The 22,999-nt window shown below is 35.7% G+C and overlaps 1 protein-coding gene across 1 annotated transcript in view; it reads right to left on the bottom strand.

Moving 5' to 3' along the window:
- Positions 1 to 16,728, bottom strand: part of LOC145694828 (S-adenosyl-L-methionine-dependent tRNA 4-demethylwyosine synthase TYW1-like) — a 101,176-nt gene extending 84,448 nt beyond the window's left edge. The window contains exon 1 of the mRNA XM_081771490.1: positions 16,647 to 16,728. Within this exon, the coding sequence (XP_081627616.1) occupies positions 16,647 to 16,712 (66 nt within the window). The 5' untranslated portion in view covers positions 16,713 to 16,728. The remainder of the gene's footprint in view (positions 1 to 16,646) is intronic.
- Positions 16,729 to 22,999: the final 6,271 nt, after the last annotated feature.

The following is a 22,999-nucleotide window of genomic DNA, read 5'->3' as shown; positions in this document are numbered from 1 at the left end:
ATCGTGGATTAGATTGCTATTGTCTCAATTTTCAGTAGTACTTCTTTCGGCAGCTCATAATCCTGACAACACTTCTTATTTCTCCGTACATCCACATGAATCAACGTCATTGCATTGAGTGTTTTCAAGCTAATTAGATATCCTATTTGTTTCCTTTAATAAACAAAAGCAATCTATGTGGCTTGAAGAACCGAACAGTTTACTAAAGTTGTATTAGAAAACTTAATTAAAATAATTAAAAGTTAGGAAACGGGGCCGTTACGGGAGCGACATTAAAATTCTTTCTGAGTGATACTGGTAAGTATTTTTAGGTAGCTGTAAATCTGTGAGTGGGGAGAGAGAGTAGAATTGGGTGCCGATAGATGGCCGAGTCATCAAAAAATTATCTTGTTTTCCTAGAAATCGATATCATTTCCTGGAATTGGGAGGCAAGTTTCGACAAACCTTTGGTTGCTATGTTCATAGCCTTTTATGGGTAGTACAGAAGCGCGTGGGAAAATTTTGGTTTATTTGAACCTCCGTTACCCCCTACTCCTCCTGGAAAGCCAAAGAGCATAAGCGATTTAGTCCTTTGGTCCTATTCCCACGAGATGACTGTAGATTATGAACTGAAAGCATGATATTCAAATGATCGAAGCTTCTTAGCAGATTGTATGAAATTGGTCTTAGTTGCTAAGGTAAATATTATATGTCATGATTTTTTTTTTAAAGCGTGAGATTAGACACACTATGTGAGTCTCATAACGAAACACATACCCATGCAAAATCGTGTTGCTTAGCCCCTTGGCCCTATTCGCACAAAGTGTCTGTAGAAGACGTGATAGTCAAATGATCAAAGCTTCTCACGAAATTGGCTTAGTTGCTAAGGTAAATATTGTATTTCACAATTTTTTTAAAGACGTGAGACATGAAACCATATATGAGTCTCATAACGAAACACATACCTATACACTCCTTCCCCCAGACCTCCTGCGAATGGATTCCAATGATTGAACAAATTCTAATAATGGAAACTTCTCATAGCATATCATATTGTTTAAAACGTAGGATGTGAAGTGTGTTATATGAATATTCACATGATGATGTCTGCTATGACAAGTAAATCGATATCACTTCCTGTTTAGTTGTTATGTTCATAGCCTTTGAGAACATCATGTTGCTAGAAACAAGATGAAACATGCCTTTTAGGGTTATCATCAGTTATAGGTTCATGAAAAAACATGCCTTTTCTAGTCGTCTTGTATTGGTTAGCTAATTTGAATTCCCAAGCCCCGCCCTCCTCCCGCAAGGACTCTTGAACGGCTACCGGATCTTCATCAGAGTCGTTTCAGCTATCACGATTGAAGCTTGCCAATCGATTGTGTTTTCAACTTAAAGCTGTAGTGTGTGTGTTTTGTGCTTTAAGTTATTACGATTAAAACCTATCAATTGATTGTGTTTTCAACCTAAAACTGAAGTGTATGTGTGTTTTGTGATACCGGTCGTTCTTATTAAAATAGGTAAGTAAAATATATATATGTTCTTTCTTCATTTAGTTATAAAGGCAGTTGAAAGAACAAGTGTATTTATTCAAAGTTCCGTTCATGTTCTAACATTAAAAAAAAAAAAAAACACAGACACATATGTAAATGTCTGTTTTGCTAGTCTCTTTCTTTCTCTGTTTGTTAGAACATTGAACTTCATCTTAAAATGGTTTAGTTTCAAGAGCAACAGATAAGATGCCATTGTCAAATGTTTTGATGATTCGTATTGCAACGAGATAAGACGGGCCTAGTTAAAAACACACATATATAAGTGAGCTTGCATGATACTTAAGAAAATGATAAGATGGAATTCTTGAAAGTTTTCTGGCTCGCATTGCAATTATATATATCAGTTGACACAAGTCTTGGTGCTTTAATTTTGATAATATGATGAATACCTGTATGTCTTTCTGTCTGTAAATGAAATATTTGAACAATGAAGAGTTTTACGTCCAATAATAAAGCCAACAAGATCTGTCTGTCTTTCTGTCTGTAAATGAAATCTTTGAGTTTTACGTCCTACGATTATGCCAACAAGGTTAATGGGAAATCTTTGAGTTTTACGTTCCCCGGTTGGAATTCTTTAAGTTTTACGTCCCACAGTTATGGCGGCTATGCTAATGGAGGCGGTGATGATGAGTTGATTTTAGTTTAGCGTCCCTTTTAGCAGCGAGGCTATATGAGACGTGGACCTACTGATTGACGTGGAATCCGAATCACATGAGCTCCCGCCGGGACGGTGGTGATGAGAAATGAATGAAATGTTGGAAAGGAAAAAGTTGGATTAAATTCACGTACACGGTGTTTGTTCACCACAAGTTCATTCTGATTGGAACAGGATTTTGAACCTACGACCTTTCATGTAAACGGAGTTTGTCCACCACAAAGTTCACTTGATGGGAACAGGATATTGAACCTATGACCTTTCATGTATACGGTGTTTGTCCACCACAAAGTTCACTTGATGGGAACAGGATATTGAACCTGTGGCCCCATACACCAGAGGTGAACGCTTTACCAGTGAACCACCGTCAACCCCAAATCACCTCCGAGCTAAGATCTTGGATTAAATTCACGTACACGGTGTTTGTCCACCACAAAGTTCATTCTAATTGGCGCTTTAACAGTGAACCACCGTCACCCCCAAACCCCCCGAGCTAAGATCTAACGAGAGAAACAATGAAATGAAATCTGAGTTTTACGTCCCACTCTTATGATGAATAGGCTAATGGGAAATCTTTAAGTTTTACGTCTTACAGTTATGTCGGCTATGCTAATGCAGACAGTGATGATGAGTTGTTGAGTTGAGTTGATTTTAGTTTAGCGTCCCTTTCAGCAGCGAGGCTATATGAGACGTGGACCTACTGATTAACGTGGAATCCGAATCACATGAGCTCCCGCCGGGACGGTGGTGATGAGAAATGAATGAATTAAATGTTGCATTAAATTCACGTACACGGTGTTTGTCCACCGAGTTTTACGTCCAGCGGCTACGTCTACTAGGCTAATGAAGGAGAGGTGATAATGAAAAATGAATGAAATGATATAATGAAGAAAGTGGAAGGAAACTGGTGAACTCCGAGGGGAAATCCACGCATACGATGTTTGTCCACCACAAAGTTCATAGGGCACGAACTGGGATCGAATCCTGTGAAAAACAGTAAAGTTTGTAGTGTTGTGCTACGTGAATATTTTGACTTGTGTACAGATACTATTCGTAATCATGTACAATCGCAGTGTCTTACATGCAGAGGACTTGCTGGAATCCATACCTGTGTAGATGAACAGAGTATCATTAATGGTATGAACATTAGTTTTCCAAGTGTCTCTCTTGATAAGAACAGTGATGTGAACATTGATGGTGAACGATTAAAATTGGAAATGAAAGTATTTTGCAAACAAAAACTCATAGATTCAATTATGGCTGATTTATTTGATAGTGTATCGACACAACCATAGTGGGGGGAAACCGATACACAACCTTCGGAGGGTATCAATGAAGTGAACGTCTCTTCATAAAGAAGAAGAAAATTGATTTGTTTTTTTTTTCATGTATGCTAAACAACGTAATATCAAATGTAATAAAAATATATATAGTGAAAAGTGAAATGTTTTATTTGTGTGTGTGTGTTTTGTGCTCGTTTCATACACCTCAATATGATAGGATTTTTAATTTTTATAAGAAAAAAAATACTAACATATTTTTTTCATCGTATATTATAAGTGATACGTATAATAATAATAATAATAATAATAATAATAATAATAATAATAATAATAATAATAATAATGAATTCAAATTCTTGAAATGAATGTTAAAATAAAAATTAGTATTTGAAATTGTTATTATTATTATTATTATACAACTTTGTCTTAAGTATGATAGGACTTTTTTTAATTTTTTAAAAAAGGAACTAAAATAATTAATAATAAAATTTTAAAAACAAAAGTCCTATCATAATAATAATAATATTGAATTCACATACTTGATTTAATTTACGAAAGAATAACTGATTAAGTATTTGAATTCATTATTATTATGTAGTTATATGATTACAGCATTGAATTAAAAATCAGTTTTAGAATCTTTTTTTTTTAAATCACTATGAAATTCTTTAATTCAATGACTTAAAAATATGTTTTATGATATGTGTATTTAATTACATAATTGATCATAAAACATATTTATTTATTAGGAAACGGAGAAAATAAGAAATAAAACATTTGTTTTCAAAGAGAAAAAAGAATACAAAGTGTTTATTGCTGATGAAACTATTTACATAATTAAAACGACGGTAAGTATAGTACATTTTAAAAGAACGTTAGATTTTGTTTTCATTGTTCATTTGACGATAACTTCACAACTGCCATATAGTGTTCACTGATGATACTACTGCTGTTGATGATGGTGATGAAACGTAGATAGAAGTCAATCTGCTCAATGCTGATGTACATACACATGATGACGATCTTTTACTCTCTGAAATGAAAAAAAAATTGAAAAGCAAACTTAAAATTTATTTTATCTATAATCATGAACAAATAAAACAACAAATGATAATACATACAGACATATTATAATAAAGAAGAAGAAGAAGAAATGAATACCTGCATTAATATGAAAAGAAAGTAATCAAAACAAACGAAGAAGAAGAATGAAGACATGATTACCTGTAAAAGTAAATACAGCAAGCGACGATCATTTTGTTCTGGAGTTGATGAGAAAGTGTAATGAAATTCATTTAAGGACTTTCCTTTAGCTTTGAAGCATAGGAAAAGATATGAATAATGCCCACATAGGGACGATTTCACACTTTGAATTTGTTTATTATTAAATGTATAAGAAGTGGAATTTCTACGTAGAAATTGAATATGTTGCATTACATATGGAGGAAATCCAAATGTATCGAAGTAGTGGGCACGTCCGTCAGTATGAATATATACGGAAATCCAGTGTGTGCCAAGTTTGTTCGAGGGATCTGTATTTATGATGATAGCTGCAGGTAGTGGAACATGTGCTGGTAATTCATTGGCTGCATATACGCCAACGAAATGATTGTGAAATAAAGAATTTGTTTGCAAAGCATTCAATAAATCTAGTGTAGAGGACATCATGTATAAAAATGCAGACATGTATATATATATGATATGATATTTAAATAACGTACCTTTAAAAATCCATGATGATGTTCCTCTGATGATCCACTTCTAAGAGAGATTGGAATTCTCCATACACAATGCAGAAGATAGGTGCTGGTAGAGGCTTCGTAAAATGAACTTCCAGACGAACACAGCCGTGACGTATAAGGTTCCAATGCTGCACAGCGCTGGCTTTTCCATCTTGAGTAATGTCGAAACAAAGATAGTGTATCCTTGAGGAAAGTCAAGGCGAGGAATATTGTTGCCATGATTGGAAAAGTGAATGCCTGATCCACAGAATAAGGTATGATATGAGGAAACATAGAGGTTGTTTTCGAAATTTGGTTGTAATGGTTTTGAAGGTACAGGTTTTCCATCAATGTATAGAGAGAAGAAATTGATGTCAAAATGCTTGAAATGAAATGGATTTGAAGTTATTGTTCCTGTATAGGCATCATTTTGTGTAAACGCCACAATCACTCGAGTTGGTAACACTCCCATAAATAAATTATCAATTGTTTTTGATTGAAGATCCTTTGGAATGACGAATGACTTGTGAGAGGATTGCACTCTTGTGAGAGGATATTTGGCTGTTGTTGATTGTAGAAGCTTGTTATGTGCTAGTTTTATTGTAGGACTAACATTAATCTTTTTAATATGTAAAGCAGCATCTAAAATATTCACTTTAGCCTCAACAGACGCATCACTAGCGATGAGACAAAAGTTTGGCTTTGCAGGAATTAACTTGAGACGTAATTCTACTCCTTGGATTAAAAATTTATCTTGATTAAAAATATCACAATGAAGATGTCCAAGCATGTCGAATTTTGCACTTTTTTTTGTTAATTCATAACGTTGTTGAAATCCTCTATTACCACTAGATGTTGCATCCATATGTCCAGCAGTATCTTGAAACCAGAATGCACATTGAAGATGAGTATTTTTAGCAGAATCATCATAATTTAACAGTTTTTCAATGTATGATCGATATGGATGATTATGAGATGGAAATGAAATCAGTTTGTTATTTAAATACACTTCCACTTCATTGAACATAGAATTTAAAAAGTCATTAATAGGAGCCACAGCTTTATCACTTTCACCAAATGCTGATCCATCAGGCTTAACGATTTGAGCTTCGATGTAAAGAAGAGTATGTGGTAGATCTATGTATTCATCACTTGTTCCTGGGCGAATGCTCCTATAGAGTTTGTCATCCCAGGAACAAGTGATGAATACATAGATCTACCACATACTCTTCTTTACATCGAAGCTCAAATCGTTAAGCCTGATGGATCAGCATTTGGTGAAAGTGATAAAGCTGTGGCTCCTATTAATGACTTTTTAAATTCTATGTTCAATGAAGTGGAAGTGTATTTAAATAACAAACTGATTTCATTTCCATCTCATAATCATCCATATCGATCATACATTGAAAAACTGTTAAATTATGATGATTCTGCTAAAAATACTCATCTTCAATGTGCATTCTGGTTTCAAGATACTGCTGGACATATGGATGCAACATCTAGTGGTAATAGAGGATTTCAACAACGTTATGAATTAACAAAAAAAAGTGCAAAATTCGACATGCTTGGACATCTTCATTGTGATATTTTTAATCAAGATAAATTTTTAATCCAAGGAGTAGAATTACGTCTCAAGTTAATTCCTGCAAAGCCAAACTTTTGTCTCATCGCTAGTGATGCGTCTGTTGAGGCTAAAGTGAATATTTTAGATGCTGCTTTACATATTAAAAAGATTAATGTTAGTCCTACAATAAAACTAGCACATAACAAGCTTCTACAATCAACAACAGCCAAATATCCTCTCACAAGAGTGCAATCCTCTCACAAGTCATTCGTCATTCCAAAGGATCTTCAATCAAAAACAATTGATAATTTATTTATGGGAGTGTTACCAACTCGAGTGATTGTGGCGTTTACACAAAATGATGCCTATACAGGAACAATAACTTCAAATCCATTTCATTTCAAGCATTTTGACATCAATTTCTTCTCTCTATACATTGATGGAAAACCTGTACCTTCAAAACCATTACAACCAAATTTCGAAAACAACCTCTATGTTTCCTCATATCATACCTTATTCTGTGGATCAGGCATTCACTTTTCCAATCATGGCAACAATATTCCTCGCCTTGACTTTCCTCAAGGATACACTATCTTTGTTTCGACATTACTCAAGATGGAAAAGCCAGCGCTGTGCAGCATTGGAACCTTATACGTCACGGCTGTGTTCGTCTGGAAGTTCATTTTACGAAGCCTCTACCAGCACCTATCTTCTGCATTGTGTATGGAGAATTCCAATCTCTCTTAGAAGTGGATCATCAGAGGAACATCATCATGGATTTTTAAAGGTACGTTATTTAAATATCATATCATATATATATACATGTCTGCATTTTTATACATGATGTCCTCTACACTAGATTTATTGAATGCTTTGCAAACAAATTCTTTATTTCACAATCATTTCGTTGGCGTATATGCAGCCAATGAATTACCAGCACATGTTCCACTACCTGCAGCTATCATCATAAATACAGATCCCTCGAACAAACTTGGCACACACTGGATTTCCGTATATATTCATACTGACGGACGTGCCCACTACTTCGATACATTTGGATTTCCTCCATATGTAATGCAACATATTCAATTTCTACGTAGAAATTCCACTTCTTATACATTTAATAATAAACAAATTCAAAGTGTGAAATCGTCCCTATGTGGGCATTATTCATATCTTTTCCTATGCTTCAAAGCTAAAGGAAAGTCCTTAAATGAATTTCATTACACTTTCTCATCAACTCCAGAACAAAATGATCGTCGCTTGCTGTATTTACTTTTACAGGTAATCATGTCTTCATTCTTCTTCTTCGTTTGTTTTGATTACTTTCTTTTCATATTAATGCAGGTATTCATTTCTTCTTCTTCTTCTTTATTATAATATGTCTGTATGTATTATCATTTGTTGTTTTATTTGTTCATGATTATAGATAAAATAAATTTTAAGTTTGCTTTTCAATTTTTTTTTCATTTCAGAGAGTAAAAGATCGTCATCATGTGTATGTACATCAGCATTGAACAGATTGACTTCTATCTACGTTTCATCACCATCATCAACAGCAGTAGTATCATCAGTGAACACTATATGGCAGTTGTGAAGTTATCGTCAAATGAACAATGAAAACAAAATCTAACGTTCTTTTAAAATGTACTATACTTACCGTCGTTTTAATTATGTAAATAGTTTCATCAGCAATAAACACTTTGTATTCTTTTTTCTCTTTGAAAACAAATGTTTTATTTCTTATTTTCTCCGTTTCCTAATAAATAAATATGTTTTATGATCAATTATGTAATTAAATACACATATCATAAAACATATTTTTAAGTCATTGAATTAAAGAATTTCATAGTGATTTTAAAAAAAAGATTCTAAAACTGATTTTTAATTCAATGCTGTAATCATATAACTACATAATAATAATGAATTCAAATACTTAATCAGTTATTCTTTCGTAAATTAAATCAAGTATGTGAATTCAATATTATTATTATTATGATAGGACTTTTGTTTTTAAAATTTTATTATTAATTATTTTAGTTGCTTTTTTAAAAAATTAAAAAAAAGTCCTATCATACTTAAGGCAAAGTTGTATAATAATAATAATAATAACAATTTCAAATACTAATTTTTATTTTAACATTCATTTCAAGAATTTGAATTCATTATTATTATTATTATTATTATTATTATTATACGTATCACTTATAATATACGATGAAAAAAATATGTTAGTATTTTTTTTTCTTATAAAAATTAAAAATCCTATCATATTGAGGTGTATGAAACGAGCACAAAACACACACACACAAATAAAACATTTCACTTTTCACTATATATATTTTTATTACATTTGATATTACGTTGTTTAGCATACATGAAAAAAAAACAAATCAATTTTCTTCTTCTTTATGAAGAGACGTTCACTTCATTGATACCCTCCGAAGGTTGTGTATCGGTTTCCCCCCCACCATGGTTGTGTCGATACACTATCAAATAAATCAGCCATAATTGAATCTATGAGTTTTTGTTTGCAAAATACTTTCATTTCCAATTTTAATCGTTCACCATCAATGTTCACATCACTGTTCTTATCAAGAGAGACACTTGGAAAACTAATGTTCATACCATTAATGATACTCTGTTCATCTACACAGGTATGGATTCCAGCAAGTCCTCTGCATGTAAGACACTGCGATTGTACATGATTACGAATAGTATCTGTACACAAGTCAAAATATTCACGTAGCACAACACTACAAACTTTACTGTTTTTCACAGGATTCGATCCCAGTTCGTGCCCTATGAACTTTGTGGTGGACAAACATCGTATGCGTGGATTTCCCTTCGGAGTTCACCAGTTTCCTTCCACTTTCTTCATTACATCATTTCATTCATTTTTCATTATCACCTCTCCTTCATTAGCCTAGTAGACGTAGCCGCTGGACGTAAAACTCGGTGGACAAACACCGTGTACGTGAATTTAATGCAACATTTAATTCATTCATTTCTCATCACCACCGTCCCGGCGGGAGCTCATGTGATTCGGATTCCACGTTAATCAGTAGGTCCACGTCTCATATAGCCTCGCTGCTGAAAGGGACGCTAAACTAAAATCAACTCAACTTAACAACTCATCATCACTGTCTGCATTAGCATAGCCGACATAACTGTAAGACGTAAAACTTAAAGATTTTCCATTAGCCTATTCATCATGAGTGGGACGTAAAACTCAGATTTCATTTCATTGTTTCTCTCGTTAGATCTTAGCTCGGGGGGTTTGGAGGTGACGGTGGTTCACTGTTAAAGCGCCAATTAGAATGAACTTTGTCGTGGACAAACACCGTGTACGTGAATTTAATCCAAGATCTTAGCTCGGAGGTGATTTGGGGTTGACGGTGGTTCACTGGTAAAGCGTTCACCTCTGGTGTATGGGGCCACAGGTTCAATATCCTGTTCCCATCAAGTGAACTTTGTGGTGGACAAACACCGTATACATGAAAGGTCATAGGTTCAATATCCTGTTCCCATCAAGTGAACTTTGTGGTGGACAAACTCCGTTTACATGAAAGGTCGTAGGTTCAAAATCCTGTTCCAATCAGAATGAACTTGTGGTGAACAAACACCGTGTACGTGAATTTAATCCAACTTTTTCCTTTCCAACATTTCATTCATTTCTCATCACCACCGTCCCGGCGGGAGCTCATGTGATTCGGATTCCACGTCAATCAGTAGGTCCACGTCTCATATAGCCTCGCTGCTAAAAGGGACGCTAAACTAAAATCAACTCATCATCACCGCCTCCATTAGCATAGCCGCCATAACTGTGGGACGTAAAACTTAAAGAATTCCAACCGGGGAACGTAAAACTCAAAGATTTCCCATTAACCTTGTTGGCATAATCGTAGGACGTAAAACTCAAAGATTTCATTTACAGACAGAAAGACAGACAGATCTTGTTGGCTTTATTATTGGACGTAAAACTCTTCATTGTTCAAATATTTCATTTACAGACAGAAAGACATACAGGTATTCATCATATTATCAAAATTAAAGCACCAAGACTTGTGTCAACTGATATATATAATTGCAATGCGAGCCAGAAAACATTCAAGAATTCCATCTTATCATTTTCTTAAGTATCATGCAAGCTCACTTATATATGTGTGTTTTTAACTAGGCCCGTCTTATCTCGTTGCAATACGAATCATCAAAACATTTGACAATGGCATCTTATCTGTTGCTCTTGAAACTAAATCATTTTAAGATGAAGTTCAATGTTCTAACAAACAGAGAAAGAAAGAGACTAGCAAAACAGACATTTACATATGTGTCTGTGTGTTTTTTTTTTAATGTTAGAACATGAACGGAACTTTGAATAAATACACTTGTTCTTTCAACTGCCTTTATAACTAAATGAAGAAAGAACATATATATATTTTACTTACCTATTTTAATAAGAACGACCGGTATCACAAAACACACATACACTTCAGTTTTAGGTTGAAAACACAATCAATTGATAGGTTTTAATCGTAATAACTAAAAGCACAAAACACACACACTACAGCTTTAAGTTGAAAACACAATCAATTGGCAAGCTTCAATCGTGATAGCTGAAACGACTCTGATGAAGATCCGGTAGCCGTTCAAGAGTCTTTGCGGGAGGAGGGCGGGGCTTGGGAATTCAAATTAGCTAACCAATACAAGACAACTAGAAAAGGCATGTTTTTTCATGAACCTATAACTGATGGTAACCCTAAAAGGCATGTTTCATCTTGTTTCTAGCAACATGATGTTCTCAAAGGCTATGAACATAACAACTAAACAGGAAGTGATATCGATTTACTTGTCATAGCAGACATCATCATGTGAATATTCATATAACACACTTCACATCCTACGTTTTAAACAATATGATATGCTATGAGAAATTTCCATTATTAGAATTTGTTCAATCATTGGAATCCATTCGCAGGAGGTCTGGGGGAAGGAGTGTATAGGTATGTGTTTCGTTATGAGACTCATATATGGTTTCATGTCTCACGTCTTATAAAAATTGTGAAATACAATATTTACCTTAGCAACTAAGCCAATTTCGTGAGAAGCTTTGATCATTTGACTATCACGTCTTTTACAGACACTTTGTGGGAATAGGGCCAAGGGGCTAAGCAACACGATTTTGCATGGGTATGTGTTTCGTTATGAGACTCACATAGTGTGTCTAATCTTACGCTTTTAAAAAAAATCATGACATATAATATTTACCTTAGCAACTAAGACCAATTTCATACAATCTGCTAAGAAGCTTCGATCATTTGAATATCATGCTTTCAGTTCATAATCTACAGTCATCTCGTGGGAATAGGACCAAAGGACTAAATCGCTTATGCTCTTTGGCTTTCCAGGAGGAGTAGGGGGTAACGGAGGTTCAAATAAACCAAAATTTTCCCACGCGCTTCTGTACTACCCATAAAAGGCTATGAACATAGCAACCAAAGGCTTGTCGAAACTTGCCTCCCAATTCCAGGAAATGATATCGATTTCTAGGAAAACAAGATAATTTTTTGATGACTCGGCCATCTATCGGCACCCAATTCTACTCTCTCTCCCCACTCACAGATTTACAGCTACCTAAAAATACTTACCAGTATCACTCAGAAAGAATTTTAATGTCGCTCCCGTAACGGCCCCGTTTCCTAACTTTTAATTATTTTAATTAAGTTTTCTAATACAACTTTAGTAAACTGTTCGGTTCTTCAAGCCACATAGATTGCTTTTGTTTATTAAAGGAAACAAATAGGATATCTAATTAGCTTGAAAACACTCAATGCAATGACGTTGATTCATGTGGATGTACGGAGAAATAAGAAGTGTTGTCAGGATTATGAGCTGCCGAAAGAAGTACTACTGAAAATTGAGACAATAGCAATCTAATCCACGATCCATCCAATTCCAGCGCCTCGGCTAGCTGCGACGTAATCGATGATGACTTATTTCAACTCAACTGATAATATGGTTGTTGACTTTCACAAATCAGAAGGAGCTGTTTATGGATGTTATTGTAATTTAAAATCAAGTATGTTGCTTGTTAGTCTTCAATGAATAAAATTCAACATTTCAAATTTTACTATAACTCACTTGTAATCCTACACTCAAAAAAGGGGTTTAAAATCTCCAATGTGGGTTATAGGTTAGCAGTTCGAAACCTAGCCATTTTTTGCGTATAAAAAGCTTATTTCTGAAGTCCATTTAGCCTACTTTCTTCAGAGATTGTTGGCAACACTGATTCTGCTTATCTACGTCTTGGCGTTGTTTCAAAATTGTTCAGAGTAGTGTTTCTTCCAGACCTGTTTTCGAAGGAGGGCACTGCCCCCCGGAGCTCCGAGAGTGCCTCCCGGAGAAGACCAAAATAATTACTAATATAATATAATAATAAATAGAATAGTATCAGCAATGCCTCCCGGAATACCAAGTGTGCACCCCCGGAACATTGTTTCTGAAAGAAACACTGGCTCAGAGTGTTTTCCCAATTCCGATAGGAAAGTAAAGAAATAAAAAAAATTAATTCCCCATAGAAAAAGAAAGAAAAATATAATTACACATATTAAACAAATAGAACAAAATAAAATAATAATATTTTAGTCTCTCTTAGCAATTTCAAAGGCTTAGAACGTAAATGTTTTTCTTTTTCCTTTTACTTCTGCTCATGAATACTTCATATATTCAAACTAATATTAGTCTTGAGCAAAACACTCTTCAATAAACACGAAAGTCTTGTTGTAATTTTAAACCTAATAGCGTGTCTATGCACCATGATTATCTATCACAGCATTGATTTGACGATGCATGGAATTAATTAGTGATGAAGGCAGGGGTAAAAGTGACCGGGAAAGCGGGCGAAAGTCGTTCTCCCGCTTCCAAAATAATATCTAATGCGTCCCTCCACTCCCCAGAAAATTACAATGGGTAAAGATAGGCACGGAGGACGGCGTGACGTCACGCGTCTCCCTGCCTTTTCAAATCCACGACCCTGGATGAAGGAAGAAAGGAATGGGAAAGGAAGGAAGCTGAGTGGGAGCAGTATGAATTGCATTTGCCTAGTATGAATAAGGAAAACCGATGAAAAACCTCACTCAGAATGGCTAGACTGAAAAAGCTGTTATACCTTTTCGACCAAGTGTCCCTACCTTACACATAGTGGGTGTGTTTCGCAACACTTTCAATCAACAGCTTTGTTGTAGCGCTTTATAGGAGATCTGATCCTTGATTATCAATAGGAGATGAAGACGCCTGGGATATGTTGCAAAATAAAATTTTCCGTTTAGTGTAAGCAGCGTAATATTCAACTACAAAATCTTCCTTATTCCTGTTATCTAAGCGTCTTATTCCTGTTACTTGAGTTTTTTTTGTTTGTTTGTTTGTTTTCTTTACTACCTCCTTCAGGAAAACATGATTCTTCGTTGACCTCCTAATTTCACTTATAAAGAATTTGTGGTCCAAGAAACAGAAATAATGAAACCTGTTAACTTAAACGCTCGAAACAATATTGGAGAAAAATTTACGAGCAGGAATTACGCAATAGATGATTAGGATATTTAACCTACATGGCTACAACCTATACGATAGTAGAGATGCTTCAACTATGATCTTTTAATTAAAATGTAGGTCTATCTCGAGTAAACGAAACGCCATAATATTGAAAACTCATAGATGTATGCAGAAAGTAGTGTTGCTGAGGAAACGAGACAAGACGTCCTCATCCAATAGGAATAGGTAAACCTTTTTGGAAACGAAATTGAATTTTCATGATACTTCACGAGACGAGAGAGACCAAAATTTCATTTCATGAACAACACTAGCAAAAATTACGAAGTTTGGGAAGTCCCTTCTAATAGTTAGAATGTTCATCTTCGGCGCGGAATCGTTTCCTTGTGGGAGCTGATGTGGTTCAGATGTAGATCCACATCTCAAACAGCCTCGGCACTGAACGGGAGACTAAGATCCAAATCAACCCACCAACAAACCAATCGACGTCGGAACCGGGAGTGCCTTTCCATGTCATAATTGGAGTATGGTGGCTCAATGATTGAACGTTTACCTCTTGTTTTTAGGTCATAGGTTCGCTTCCAGGCTATGTCATGTAAATCTGTGTTGAACAGCATCGTGTTTGCTGGTTTCTAAGAGTTCTTTGGAAGTCTACATCGCTCAAGACATCAGGGTTGAAAGGGTGGATCCCTGTAGCCTGCCACGCACTCCTAGCTCTGTCAATTGTTGCAAGCCTTTCGTATGCAATGCGGAAGATGCCGGAAATGTTTCTTTGTGTTCTTTCTTTCCCCGGGTGATCAACAGTGGTTGACCATCCATTTATCACATTCAGCTGAAAAGGCAGTCTTCAGAGGTCCGAACACGTTGTCAAGGGGCTGCAGCATGCGAATGAAGAGAATCCCTACAATACAGCACTGCTTCTAAATGCGCAGTGTGTGGTGTGGTTATTAAGAGCGAGTAACACTTCATCATTCTGAGTAGGCTTCACGAGGCAAGAGAAATGTTTCGACCAATCCAAAAAAGTTCGCTGGTTATATACCTAGAATCTGAGAACAGAGGTAAAGTTCCTGCAGGCACATCTTCATACAACTCCATTTTTATTCTCTTTCTTAGAAATATGATGGCTGGAGGGACGTAAACTCCAGTTGGAGACATGCAACAGAGAACAGTAATCGTCTGTCCCCTCTCACCAGACATGTCTTCCCGATTGGTGAAAGTACTTTTGAAATTTTATTTGGGACAATTGAAATGTCACTTTCATCCACACTAAACATTCTATGAGATGGAAATTGTTTGTCTTCTAAAACTGCTTACAACTTGCTGAAGAATATCTTGCATTGAGTTTTGTAGAAGCCAATTACACTTCCAAGGCTGCACTTCTCCAGTGAGCGCAATGTTAAGTTCCTTTTGTAAAATAAATATGCCCAATTCTTCCCGGCTTTCTTCTTCTCTCTGTTGAATTTGTGGTTGATCTGATTTTTCTCTGCATTGTCGGACGCAAGGTTTATCAGTTGCTGGCATGTGATACTGTAAAACATGGAGTTCAGGTCCCTTACGTGCTGAGCCAATTCCTGTTCTTGCAGAGGGCTAAATGTTGGTTTTATCAATCCCAGAAACGTTGGGACAGTACGCTGGAAAAACAAATTTAAAAACTCATTGTAGTATGTTCTTATCCAAGGTTAGGTCTCCAAGGTTAGTTCGCATGAAGTAGGTTCAAATTTGTCAGTCTTGATCAGATTCTGAAAATAATCATACCTACTTTTCTGAAATTTTGTCCTACTTCATTCACATCAGAAATAGCGTAATGACACATTGCTATAATGTAAATCATTGGTGATTCACATTAGTATTGCTTTAGTGAACCATGTGAATTGCCGACGATTCACATCATACCTAGTCCTATCTACTTTTTTTTTAGACCATGCGAATCAACGGCGATGCACACCGCTAGCGTTTATAGTAGAGATACCTATTTACTTAGTATCAAAGTAACTCCGCAATATCAGAATTGGGAAAGACTCTGACAAGGTGTTCTCCTCTGATAGTAAAATTGTCTACACAGTCCTCCAAGATTACGCAGCACCGGTCCCGAACAGCACGCGCGTACTGTTGAAGGAAAGAAAATGGTACTCTTCGAGGAATCATAGCCTACTCATTTTATAAATCGACCACAAGGGCGCAGTAGTTTCCAGATATGATTATATCTGCCGTATGCCCAAACTTGATTGTGACACGTAACATTTGTCACTAAGTTTATAAACAGAATATAGCTGTATTCAACTACACACACCAATTAATGGGAACTCAATTATTACACTGGAAGTATCAAAAATATTTACTTACAAATAAAACATAGTGCACAAATGCTGACAGCAGACAACTTACGTACAACCTCCTTTCACACGACATTTCTGTAGAAATACAAACAGCGTTGCCAGATCTGGCAAATTGTTGATCGTACTCTTAGAGGCTGCGCGCTCTTAAAGGAACTTCCCATATATACCGGGTGAGACATTTAAAACTGTTTTTGGAAATATCTTTAAAACTAAAAATCGGATTTTTTTTTAAAAAAAGCTTATAACAAAAGTTGTTCATCTCAAAGGGGACATCCAGCAATATCACACTCGACCCCCTGGGGTGTGAGGGGATCAACTTGTAAATCTTAAATAGCAACCCCCATTCTTTGCTAGAAGTTCGGTCTCTCCGGGAAAAAATATGTAACTTTTGTATTGAACATTTTGTCGTTTCGCGATAGGTAGCGCTATAATCGACAAAAATCAAAATGTTACTAACAGGGCCATTCCATCGTCACGGGCAAGACATTTACACTACATTTTTGATGCTGTAAAGTTGTATATTTCTTAAAGTACAACATAAATTCTGCTAATAATATGATATATGAGCAGTACAGACTTAGGATATGTAGCTGATGCTTTCAGTATTTTTTTTCTGTTTAGAGTAGAAAATATTAATCCCTAAACGTCTGTCACGGGCGGGAACAAAAAAGAGAAGTGACTTTCGACATACCAAGTGAATGTTACAAAACTCTGTGAATTCTTAGCTCAAAATGTTTTTATTTAAACGGAAATGTATAAATGATGAAAATTTTTTAACAAACTCTACATAAGAGAAATTTGCCAAATATTTATATTAATAAATAAACTAAACTTTACTGTGTCACGGGCAGGACACCGTGGAATTAACACAGAAAATCTCAATAAGAATGATTTCATAAATGAAATAAAACCGAAAATAAGTCAATTTCTGCTGTTCTGTTATAGCATTGTACACAAATAATTCTATTCACTCTACTTGACGCTCGCTTTTATCACATAAAAATAACATGTCGTACACTTATTTCTCACCACCTACACTTTAGGAAATGGTTTTATTTACCCATTTACACCCATCTTGTAGGGAAATTCGTACAAAACACCGTTTAACAGTATATAAAATAGGTGCTGGTATTCAGTGCCTGTGCCGTGGAAAATCAGCGCCCGGGGCGGGAGTGTACGACGCGTCGCGACGGCGCCCCCGTAAATATGAGTGAGGTCGACAGATCAGCCGCAAAGCGTCACTATGGTTGGCGGGACGCGTAAGAAAATTTTCAAAAGTAAACCCTGCTTTTCCTTTATTTTGAGCACTTTTTAATACCTTTTTCCTTCCATTTTTTTCCTCCTGAATTTTGCGTCCCCTTACTTTGACGCCCGGGCCGTGAACCCGCTCGCCCCTTCCCTGTTTGTATCACAGGTATTATTTGATCGAAATGCACATAATGGGGCGTTTACACTTGGTCGATTTAGTCGCACGGCTAAATCGACTCGCTGCATTTGCGACTAAATCGAAGCAACTAGACAGAATGAGATCGATGGATGTGTTCAATTGTTTCAACCGAAATTGAATGCTGCTTGTCGACTCGCTCTCCTCTGGTCGATTCGAAATCGACTGGCAATTTTAAAGATGTCCAAGCAAAGAGTAATTGGTACAATTTGCGGTGTTATAGCAGAAGAAAATAGAATCGACCACAGAAAATAGAACGTCTTTCAATTCAGTTGCTAGTCGATTAGTCGCTTTCGACCAACAAGCGATTAAGTTGAAGTCCTGTTTACACGGTCGATTAAGTTGAAAGTGACGTCAATTCAACTGAATCGAATGCAAATCGACTAAGTGTAAACGCCCCATAAGACACATATTCAACAGTCTTGAAAATTTTACCGCAATAGCTTACAGTCTTCATATGAATTTCCTTGACTACTTCGTCCTCTTCCACCGGGCTTTGTGCGATAGTTATAAGGGGAATGGGGTTCGATACTTGCTTGTTCCAGTTCGAGAATACCGACTAATAATAATAATGTTGGGATTCGAACCTTGGATCTCTCACAAATCTCCTTTACATCATCATTCAAATGCACAAATTAGTAAATTGACGTAAGAGACAAGCAATAAACAAGTATCTTCACTCCTCCGTGATCCTAGGATTCGGGCGTAGTACTAACTAGAGACATTTGCCGTTTACCCACCGTCGCTGCTGCGTCAGCTACAAGGTATACCAGTTAATACCTGTGAAGGAATACAAGGTGGGGTGGCCATTTGAAATTTACGCCAGATGGAAAGTGGGAGACGAAAGTAATATTTGTTCTCCACTGCTTAGAAATACCTTACCTGTTGATAAACACTTTATGCCGCATACACTTGAACTTATACACATTTGAAGCGCTAAAAGAAAATACGACTTATTAAACACATTTGGTTAGCACTATCATCATTTTCGGAATAATAACAAGAATTTTAAATTATTTTGTATTAAAATTCACTTCACTTTGATTACATCAACCACATATAATATAAAACAATACTAATATTTTCAAAGGATTGATAATTTTTTCACTTGGCCCTTATTAGAATGATTTCGATGCGATATTAGAACGCGCGCGATGACCACGCCGGAACATACGAAATCAGATTTACGAATGTATCGTTGAATAATGATGAGTTTGTGCGTCGTCTTCAATTTTCAAGCACATTCTTCCATGGGTTTCTTCAGTCAAACTTGTCAACTACGATTATTGAAAATATTTCACTAACTTGAAATCGCAAAAGTTATAAAATAACTATCAGCGTTTTATATTCCATGTTGTGAAGGTGGTTTGCACATATGTGAAAGCGAGTGTTCAATATGTCCAAGTTATTTGACAGGTGTCGACGCTCTCATCTCTTCTTCGCACGGCGCACCGTTGCCAGGTCCCAGCGCAAGAATACACTGACAAAACTAAAATATAGTTCGTAAAGAACATTGAGTTTTTGCTTTGTTATATTGCTAATTATATATAATGAATGGTTCATAGGTTAATAGAAATCACATTACAACACTGATAGTTCCAATAAGTTGTGGAACTGATGATTATTGATAATTTTCACATTGTCACGTAAAGATCTGTCATCGTTATGAGGGCTCACTGCGTGGGCGGACAGCACGAGGGTAACAGAATTTTTGTTCCAAATATGGACTGACGGGAGGAAGTAAGAGTGTCTGGAAAAGTGAGGTACCTTTTGGGAGAGAAATTCCTGAGCATTGTTCTCTTCCAACTGTTCGCTGGCTGCTTTCATTTCTAAGAATTGGAGCTGGGGAAATACGAGGGTTGATTTAAAAATTCATGCCAATCCATACCGTTACAACTGGCGGCGGACGGACTGTCCACTGAAGGTATCACAGAAGTGGGCAAGAACCCTGGAATCCAAGTCTTCCTAACCATACTGCAACACAACAGCAATCACAACACTCCATTAGTCCGTAAAGGGTTAATGTCATTTTAAGTTCGTTTTCACTGAAGAATAACAGTTTGTAGCTTCACTCGAACGCACATGATCGCGAAATTCGAAGAACAACGAACGCGAGGGCCATTTACGATAACGCGAGGGCCATTTCGTAAATGTCTTTTGAGTCCTTTTTATTTTCATTATTAGTTTATATCATCATTTTTTTTTTCTTGAAATGTAAACACAAAGGTAATTTCAATATTTAAATATAAATCAATAGTTATTTGCAATTCGAAATACTATTCAACATCGTATTTCAAAATATCTTTCAAAATTCAAACCAAGTTACACAAACATATTAATATACTCAATGCGACAATATATTTAATAAAACATTACATTTGGTAAGGTATTGTATTCAATGCCATATTTAAGAATACACAGTAAAGTACAAGTAACACGAACTAAATGTATACCAATAAATTTAAAATTGTAAAATTGATTTAATATTTTGCAATAATGCCTCTTAATTCTAAAATAGAACACACAATATCACTCAAAATAACATATATCACTAAGTAATTCAACATATCATGATATTGTTTTTCATAAAGATAAAATATTCCTTACGGCTAAATGCATAAAAATTTATTATATTTGAAACACCAATATTATTCATAAAATTCAAAAATGTATGTTTCTGGGTATATCAACACAAAATATTTATCAAAATAATTCAACACAACTAAAACATGCGATATAATACACACGATAGGTTCATACTTTATTAAAATTACATGTTAAAAGCACATATGTAAATATAACACTAAAAATATTTCATTTACTATGAAATGAAAGACTGGGCACATGTGAGCTCGTCACGCTCAAAGTATATCAAAATATACTGCCTGCATTACATTGACAAGACCCTATCCCATTTATTAGTGAATATATTTCCATCCCCGAAGCAAAGTGAAAAGATAGAATGTTGGGTTAGAATTCAAAAATAATACAGAGGGGACTAATAAGAAAATTGCCTACTCCGGGCATTACATAATATGAGTAACCCATAATAGTGGAGGGACCTTTGCTTCAATATCTTCAAGTACTACTTGAAATGTTTTCGTATTCAACGAAAAGATTAATACAACGTGAATGCAACACTAGTTGCTAACAATTATCATGTAAGTATTCATCTTACTAGTTTCACATTTGCATTAATTTAACATTTTTCTCAAACAATTCCAAGAAGTTTGAAGCTGTAATTTCGCTTTCGTGTCCCAAGAACTTTTCAAACGATTCAATATCACTACGCTTAATGGGCCTAGCATTCGTAATCTGAACTGGTTTTCTGTGATGAATGCGACTACGGTTTTTGCTTTTAGGTTTCGGTCTACTATTAGATTCATAACTTGTGTTAGTGCCGCTACTGCTACTACGACTGGTAGAACTTCGAGTTGATGAGGTGTTAGCTACACTACTGTATAGTGAATTAGTTACACTACGAGTATTAGCAATGCTACTGGGTCTAGATTCCACATGCAAGTTCAAAATTTGTTTTTGCGTCAAGGTTAGTTGAGCTTGTAGCATTTGCAGTTCTTGTTTGAGGTTACCAATTTCATTTTTAACCTCCAAAACAGTACTCTGGATCTGCACATACTGTTTTGATTCTTTTTCCCTATCATTTGTTAATTCTACTACACTGTTGTTACAACGATCTACTGTATTTTTGAGAAAAAGTAACGATTGATTAATCCGATCAACTTCCATGCCGCAATTGTTTACACTACTTTCATTTACGGTTACCTTTTGCATGCACTGGACTACCTGTGCTTGGTGAGCTTGAATTTTACTTTCAATGTCTACCAACGAATTTCGATTGCTACATATTTTCTGCTCAAGATCTACGATTTTACACTCATACGTGTTAGAAATCTGTTGAAAATCATGCTTCATTTGAGTTAGTGAACTACAACTTTGGGCTTCAACCTGTTGGATAACTAATGACAACTCATTCCGTGTCTCAATCAGCTGATTGTTCGTTTGAATTTTCATTTCATTGAAACGATCATTCACTTCCGCCTTGAAGTCCCTAACTTCACGTTTCAAATTTTCGATTTCAACTTTTATTTCTACTTTAAAGGCATTGCACTCAGCTTCTACTCTCTGTATACCATTCGTAAGTTCCTGAGTTGAAAGTTCATGTTTTTCACGTAACTCTATTATTTCTGCTTTTACACTATTACCTTGTTTGACTAACTCGTTATGATTATCTTTTATCGCTTGGTTAGTGTTAGCTAAATCTGCGGACAATTTTTGTACTGCTTCAAGCAGTGTTTCTATTTCGTTATGACTTGACATTGTAAAATATTATACTACAAAACTTATGGCATTGAATATAAAATAGTGAAGTTCAAACATTCGCTTTCTTCCCACTAAAGCATCTGTCCCTGTTCGGGCGCCAGATATAAGGGGAATGTGGGTTCGATACTTGCTTGTTCCAGTTCGAGAATACCGACTAATAATAATAATGTTGGGATTCGAACCTTGGATCTCTCACAAATCTCCTTTACATCATCATTCAAATGCACAAATTAGTAAATTGACGTAAGAGACAAGCAATAAACAAGTATCTTCACTCCTCCGTGATCCTAGGATTCGGGCGTAGTACTAACTAGAGACATTTGCCGTTTACCCACCGTCGCTGCTGCGTCAGCTACAAGGTATACCAGTTAATACCTGTGAAGGAATACAAGGTGGGGTGGCCATTTGAAATTTACGCCAGATGGAAAGTGGGAGACGAAAGTAATATTTGTTCTCCACTGCTTAGAAATACCTTACCTGTTGATAAACACTTTATGCCGCATACACTTGAACTTATACACATTTGAAGCGCTAAAAGAAAATACGACTTATTAAACACATTTGGTTAGCACTAT

This window comes from Thermobia domestica, chromosome 9 (genome assembly GCF_964235325.1).
Source record: "Thermobia domestica chromosome 9, izTheDome1.hap1.1, whole genome shotgun sequence".
Classification (NCBI taxonomy): Eukaryota; Metazoa; Arthropoda; class Insecta; order Zygentoma; family Lepismatidae; genus Thermobia; species Thermobia domestica.
The sequence above is the reverse complement of the archived record's forward strand: the minus strand, read 5'-3'. Positions and strand labels throughout refer to the sequence as shown.